Here is an 8073-nt window from a genome sequence, read left to right as displayed (position 1 = left end):
CTCCTAAATTTCCAGATGGCACCAGGCAGCCACAGATGTCTAGAGACAGTTGGAACAGCTGTGTGTGTTGCCCCTAGAGCTCCACACAGCTGTCGCCTCCTGCAGGCAGAGTTATTGTACTACGGGGCCGGATGCGGCTTGACGCTACATTCATAAAAACAACGGGAGGCTAAGCTGTTAATTAGCTCTTCATGGTGGAAAGGCGACGTCTAGCGATTAATATAGTTTTGCAACTTTTTTTTTTTTTTACCCAGCCCTGGATTAAACTTAATTTCCTGCTTGATCTCTGAGTCACTTACTGTAAAATGTGGCTCAGCTCATTGCACAAGTAAAATGCATTGGTTTTGACTTGAAATATTAGATTATGCGTATATTCTTGCTCTTATTCATAAAGGCCTTGAAGGACATTGCCACTGCCGTATTATCACCGATCTGGGTATTGATATCTCCATCGCCACAATCTCTTCTATAGAGTTCCCTTGCTCTCTCTTCCTTTCTCACCCAGACCAATTCACCCAATGAATTATGTGGACACATTGATCAGCTGATTGAGAACCATTGTTTGGAAATGCAGGGGCATTACTGGAGGAAGGATTACCCTGTGCTTGTTTTGCGCTGGTGTATGCGAGAGGGTATTATTTAACTGCTTGTCACTACACCCTCCCTCTAACCGCTATTGCTTTTTACTCAAAGACACAAAGAAACATACACAAACGAGCGTACGCATAATCAACACAAGCTAAATGACTGCAGGCATTGATTGCCTCCTTTCTACAATTATGTTCCTATTGTTTACTTTCTAGCTGCTTATTTATTCCAAAGGAATTCAATAAGTATTGCTTTATTTACTGTTAAAGTGCACTGGGGTGGTATAAGCTGCTGGAGAGGATTGTTTTTAAGATCCCCATTTCTCAGTCTTTCACCCTCATTCTTTCTCAATGCACATGTACAGTAATCCATCCAAACCGGTCTAATCTATGCCAGAGAACTGAAGCACAGCCATTTTTACCGAACTTGATAAAAAAAATCACTATATCACATCTGGAACATGACTTGTATTAACTTTGTAAAGTTTAGGAAAGATAAATCACAAACAAGATCACTTTAAGTTCTCAGTTGTATCTCCTAGACAGAGATTAAATGGAGATTGACTTTTCTCCTCAGTCAGTGTGAAAACAATGTCACAAATTGTGCTCAGATTGGCCAAGATAGCAAAGCCTTTCATTTAAGAGCCAGAGATTTCAATGCGATCCCAATTAAAGCCATCAAAGATCTCAATTTCTAATCAAATTCTACCAAATTATCTGAAGTTTTCTATCTACATTAATTCAATTTATTTCATTATAGACCTATGCTCTCACATTGTCAACAGTTCCCTCTTTTGTGTCTGTGTCTATTTCTCCTTTTTAGGAGAAACATCAAAATCAAAGTTGATTCTTGAATAAAACATTACACAGAACTCCATTAACTTCTGAGCTATGAAAGAACAACATCTGAGCAATAAAATGTTCCTCTGGGAAGTAGAAGAATGGTTATTCCAAGAGTACAGAGCAAAGTGATCCTGAAAACATAGAGAGTGAGAGAGGTGCAGGAAGTGGTAGGTATGCATTTAGGTGGTGGGTACGTGCCGTCTCTCCAGCCACAGCACAGCGTCTGGGCATGTCGCCGCTCGCAGTGGCTAATTTGAACCAGTCGCTGAACTTGACATCCAGCACAGCTTCTGTGGTCACGGTTCTGCTACTCCTTCCACTACGGTTGCGAAGTGAGAAACAAGATTAAAAAAAGAGAATTAGAGAAGTGAAGAAGTGAAGAAGGTAAATCAAATGACAAACTCACTCAATGCTGCAGCACAGCGTTAAAATGCTACATGCTTTTTACTTCTTACTTTCTTGAAATATCATATATACATATATATATATAATGATTTTGCCAACTTTTTTGGGACAGATCAGTTCAGTTTTGTAGAGCTAAGTAAACCCACTCAAACACACACACACACACACACACACACACACACACACATACATACACAGCGCGTGAGATATGAGAAAGGGTGCAGCTTCCCGTCTCATCTCTGGTTGGGTTTTTCTGCCCATTAGGCAAATCCCTTTGTCTCTTCTCAGGATGCAGAGCAGTGATCTCATTGGCTATTATTTAACCAGTGACATCATTAGGCCGGTTACAAAGGTGTCAATGCACTTGACTGTATCCATCAGGATGACATACGGATGAATCCAGTTTAGTTTGCTGCCCTTAAGGCACTGGTGTGACCCCATAGCATCATGATATCGATGGATATATAACCTGGCATAAAGTGTGTGGCCAGTGGTTTGTTAAGCTTTTTGGCTTAGATTCTGGTTTAGTCCAGTTTCTGTAATTTTCCTGTCTCTGGTATCAGAATCAGACAGTGTGCATGCGTGTGTCAAGTTTTGTGGGGACTAAATGTTTCCATAAGGAGAGTAAATCCTAAAATCACCTATATTGTGGGGACCACCCACCACATCTGGAGAATGGCTTAATAAACATGCATAATGAAAATGCTAAATGGTTTGTGTTGAGGGTCGAGGTAGGTCTAAAAAAATTAATTAGCTCAGTATTAAAACAGTAGAAGTGAATGGAAAGTCCCCACCATGATACACCATGAAAAGCAGATGTATGTATGTGTGTGAGCGAGTATGAGTGGAAATCACCAGGCCTCGCCACTAAGTGCCGAGAATCATTGGGATAATTACAAAGCAATACACATTCAGACACTCTCTGGCTCACTCACAGTGGGAATTCGTCAGCTCTGGGAGAAATTGATAGCTATTTAGCCACTGGATAGTCATCTGTTTTAATGCATTAATTTTGTATTAAGAGCACTGACAAATTTAATAGTAGAAATAGGGGTTGGATCAAAAGGAGGTCTTGTATGGGTATGTGTGTGTGTGGCTGTACACACACCACATGCACATTTGTGTATGGCTTTAGGCCAGAAAAGCAATACTCTACACAAATGCATACGTGCATGCTTGGCCAGTGTATGTATGCAGTCCAGTTGCACATATATAACGCATAACAAACCACAGTACTCTAACGAAAAACAGTTGGTAGTGACAGTTTTGCGACATGGTAGTAGTTTAGCGTCAGATAAATAGCATGCATTCAAATTCAAACTGTAAAAGAGCTGACTATTCGTAACTGACTGATGAAAATGTTCACTTTTGTGTGCATTTATATTTTAAAAAGCATAAAAAAAATGTGTTGACTAAAATTAGAAGTAATTTTCATTTGATAGTAGGTTTGACTAAAATTTATAAACGTGACATGATGAAATATTGACTAAATAGATTTTTTTTCATCATAAAACAAATATATGTGTAAAAATTAACACCTACTGTAGAAGACAGTTTGCACTAATACCTTGTGTAGCAGCTCTTGCAGTAATATTGAGAATCCAACACAGATATGAATAGCTTGCATTTGTGACCATGTACTTGTGTAGAGCACGTTGTGGAACTTTGAGCTGCTTTACCACAGTTCCACTGTGGGCCTGGGCATTTGTGGAGGTATGCTGAGTGCCTGCCCTGTATTCGGCTCTCTAGCAGTTAGAGCAGCGATGGGTGTGAAAGGTGTGTGTTTTTCAGCCCACATAAGTGGATGCTTTTGTAGATCTATGCACAGGAGCAGGTAGGTGTTGAAAGTGATAGCTCTGCGTGATGGGAGCAAAGCAGGCAGAGACGCAGCGCTGAGTTACGACGGGGTGGGTCACCCTTGCTTTTCCTCACCTACACGAGTACAGGGGACTGATTCATCCTCCACTTGGGTCGTTATGTGCATATGTGTGTGAGAGAGAGTAATCAGAACTCCTGTCCAGTAAAGATGAGCCGCACTTGCTGCACACACGTGCACTCTCTCTGTCTCTGTCTCTCTCTCTCTCTCTCTCTCTCTCTCACATACACACACATACACACTTACTCCCTCTAGCCCACTCAGGTTTCGCTCCACTGCACTTCCCCACAGCTCGTGTACTCTTCTGTAAGTCTGCCATTAACTTCTAACCAATTAAATGAATTTTGAGTAGTAATGTAAGCCATGCTGACTCTGTGGCCTTCTCTGGCTCCAGGGGCCTGTTCTGGGGCCCCTGCGGAAGGGAGACTTCTCAACAGCACCCTGACTGGCCCCTCCCTGCTCAGTGAACATGACTTTTTCATTAAGCTGCTGAATTCCTGCACTTCAGTTGGAGGTGATTTATCAGCATGGAGCTTCATCTCAGGATCATAGGAAACAGACACGCCGCACACAAACACTCTCTCATGCGTTATTGTATTTCACATTCAGACCCAGGGGTGTGTGTGTGTGTTGGGTGGGAGATTAGGTGTAGAGAGCATCTCAGGGGTCCCTCGTGTCAATGTTTGAGATGGAATCATGTGGAAATATCTGTGTGTTCGTAAGAAAGAGACGTAGGTCCTTGGATGGGTCTGTTTGGCCCTCTGGTGTCAGTCCTGGAGAGCAATATATGCATCTCTGCTACATGGAAATTATGAATAATATCTCTTATGGTGTGTTGTAGAGCCTTGAACCTTCTTATATCCCTTAGATAAAGTATCATTGCAATGTCATATAGGCAAAACCATGTTATTCTTTGAAGCACCATGGTGCTTTGGAGTAAATATAGTAATTGTACCAAAATTGTAACGGTGTAGCGTATGCATCAGTTGTGTGGTGAACTGGCTTCAGATTTGGGTAAAAAAGTGATATATTGCTGTTCTCTGGGCTGAGCCAGCGAAGGTTCACCTGTGTAAATCCTGCCCTTTTTATGGGCGCTGTAAAAATCCACACAGTAAAAAAAAGATCTTTGAAGTTTAGTTCAGGTGTCTTCTTTTTCGCTGCACTTATTTCCACAAAGATGGCTGAAGTATAGACATACATTTCAATTCATATATTCTCATCCTTTCTTGTGAAGAAAGAAGAAACTGTGCTATTTCAAGGCACGCAATGGATTGATTTGGTGTATGCAAGCAAATCTGTGACAGATCAGTGTACCTGAGCTCTGATATGCTGTATATGTGTTAGGGAGGTTGAGGTGGAGATGCACAGCTCAAGAAAAGCCCAAAACATCCAGCAGCACCTACTAAAATGACATCATACCCCTACTTCAAACAGGAAAGGGAGAGAAAGGAGAGCAAGAGAGAGCGTGAGGAGAAAGACAGAGCCTTTTACGATCACCTAATAACTCCATTACATGGAGCTGAGGGGCACGCACAAAAAGCAAGAACCTATTCCTGGAAGTCAGTGGCCCTAATGCACATCTTAGGTATACCAGGGTGACATATGATACCAACACCACAATTGCCTTAAAAAAAAAATCCCTTATAGCAATGTTACCCGAAAATTTATTATTACTAGAGAAGGAGAACATTTCAGGGAACATAATATTTTTTTCCTCTCTCACTGTTGTCAACACCTGATGTGGCCTTAATTGGGTTAAAAATCTAATGTTACTCTGGCTTTGTGCATCCGAAGCCGATGGAAACGCATCTCATCTCTGCGCTGCAGGGCAAAGCCAACTCAGCCGTGTCTTAATGAATCAATTTGTTTTCCCCGACCTTTGTCAGGGTTTGGGGGTGGTCTGCACAGGAGATTAAGAGTTTCTCCAGAAGAGAGAAAATACATGTTTCGCCAGGCAAAAAAACAGAGAGAGATTTTTTTTCAGATTTGCATCATCTCCTTCATGGTGCACTTTAGTTGCTTTTTCATGACTTATGTAACAAAAGAAAGGTAAACAACAAGTTCCAGGTAAAAAGTCCTAGGAAAGATGCAGCTATTTAATTACATCATCATAGTTGGTATTTTTAAACTGTTTGTGAAATTACAGTACAGGAAATTATGAGCAGTAGCGATTGGAAATGTTACAAACTTTTTTTTGTTGTTGATGTTGTTGTTGTTTTTAACTCACAATGCCCCTTCAAGCACAACAGCTCAAATGCTAGCTGCTGGCCATGGCTCCAACCGTCTTATGTGTTTTGAGAATTAAAGTAACCAATGACCTTCATGCAACTTTGTCATATAGTTAAAAAAATGCACCATGCCATTCTTGAACACAGAAAGGTTATTTGTTTCCCTTGTTTTACATTGAATGTAAACAGTAGGTGTGCGCAGGGTGCGATTTGTGAAAAAAACAGAGGGGGGATGTTTTGAAACATTTTAATTTGTGCGCTAATTAGCATATTTATGACGTAAGTGCGTCATGTTATATTGCCTCCCTATGCTCACATACTGCATTTAATTCAGCCATTTAATTTAATTCTCAATAAAACTGTTTGGCTTCAACCGTTTCGAAAGTGTTGATAGGCTATTACTCGTGAGGTGTAACCAATCAGATACCGCAGTGGGCGGGACATTGAGCAAGCCTGCAGAGTGGTGAATACAGAGAGGCTGCGGGCAGAGCCAGCCAAAGTAGCGCATTTTAAAATAAAATTGACTTTAATCAAACCCCTGATCCGTGATTAGTGGAAAGACGGATCACAAAACTTGTGTAGTAGCGCTGATCACTTTGAGGGGGGGATAAATTTATCCCCACCGGGGATAAAAAATAATAAAGCAGAGGCAGGGATACATTGACCAGAAAGGGGGAAATCCCACGCATCCCCCCCGACAAATTGCTCCCTGGGTGTGCGTATTGTCGCACTATAAATCTGTCACTCTACATACACAAACATAATTAATCAAAGAGTTGATGGCCATGAGGAATAAATAACAGAGAAATTGTCATCGTTTAAGACCGGAAGTATGCACAAAAGTTGCTTTCGTAAAGCTTATAAAACAATCATGACTTGAAAGAAGACATGAATCAAGGTTAGTCAAGGTGTATTAGTAAGTGCTTTGATTATACATGCACAGATGTTAACTAGGGACTAGCAGTCAGATCTATAGATCTTCAATTCCCATATTCTGTAGGTGTGGTGTGCTCAATGAACAGAGACTCAACTCTGGATTGTGGTGTTACAGTTGGGTGTGCAGAGTGGTTGGCTTCAATGGCTTGTTTTGAGTTTGTGGATCGTAGCACATATCTTTGGTCCCCCGAGGATCCCTATAGCCTCTTCTGGATATGGTCAGAGCTTTCCACCGCCGTCCCATCTCTCTCACTTTGCCTCGCTCTCAAAGAAGCAGGATTTGACTCACTGTTGATCAATATTTAACATCCCATGCGTGAAACAGGCAGATGTTTGGAGTTTCCTTTTCAGAGACGAAAGACTTCTCTTGAGTGAAAGGGATCAATGCACTTTGCTCCATGTGTCCCTGCTCATGCTCTTCCTGTAGATGCTGACATGCTCCTCTCGTCTACTCACCAGCCCCAGGGACACCAACGTCCCTCCATATCTTGTTAGCACACAGAGACACATGCTTACGCTAAGGTCCAGAGACCAATGTACTGTTGATGAATGACGTTGACTTTATGTTAGACAACAGAATCCTCATTGGTAATTGATTTATTCATTTGTAAATGGTATTAGGTATCCCATTCATTAAAAACCCAATGCTTACTCTCTTATTCATTCTCTTTTTACAGCATTTGCAGCAGCACGAGAATGCTGTAGAGGGCGAGTCGTGCTATTACCACTGTGTCCTGTGTAACTACTCCACCAAGGCCAAGTTAAACCTCATCCAACACGTCCGTTCCATGAAGCACCAGCGCAGCGAAAGCCTGCGGAAGCTGCAGCGCCTGCAGAAGGGCTTGCCAGAGGAAGAGGAGGATTTGAGCGCTATCTTCACCATTCGCAAATGTCCTTCTGCCGACACAGGTAAGAAGTAAAAGAAAACTAATTTATATGCTCATCTGAACTTCATGGCATTCTCCTCTATTGAAACTGAGAGTGGAGAATTCCCACCCCATTCATAATTCAGACTTGATAATTGATAGACATTGTATTGTAAATAGACTACAATGTTCATTGTAGTGCAGTTTCAGATCTGGTTACCAATAGAGCAGTTTCTTATAATCACCTGGTTCTTCAGACCTGGTCATGCAGCATCAGGGGCAGAGGAGTTAGTGAGATGTTTCTAAGTGAAAGAGCACAGCACATCTTCAGT

General features: G+C 41.6%; 1 protein-coding gene across 3 annotated transcripts in view; it reads left to right on the top strand.

The window, feature by feature from the left end:
* Window positions 1–8073, top strand: part of LOC132126850 (zinc finger homeobox protein 3-like) — a 208623-nt gene that overhangs the window by 140533 nt on the left and 60017 nt on the right. For all 3 annotated transcript variants that reach the window (XM_059538409.1, XM_059538418.1, XM_059538403.1), the window contains one exon: window positions 7553–7784. In XM_059538409.1, coding sequence (XP_059394392.1) covers window positions 7553–7784 — 232 coding nt within the window. The remainder of the gene's footprint in view (window positions 1–7552; window positions 7785–8073) is intronic.

Source organism: Carassius carassius, chromosome 3, assembly GCF_963082965.1.
Source record: "Carassius carassius chromosome 3, fCarCar2.1, whole genome shotgun sequence".
Classification (NCBI taxonomy): domain Eukaryota; kingdom Metazoa; phylum Chordata; class Actinopteri; order Cypriniformes; family Cyprinidae; genus Carassius; species Carassius carassius.
Note: the sequence above shows the minus strand (reverse complement) of the source record. Positions and strands in the feature narration are given on the sequence as shown.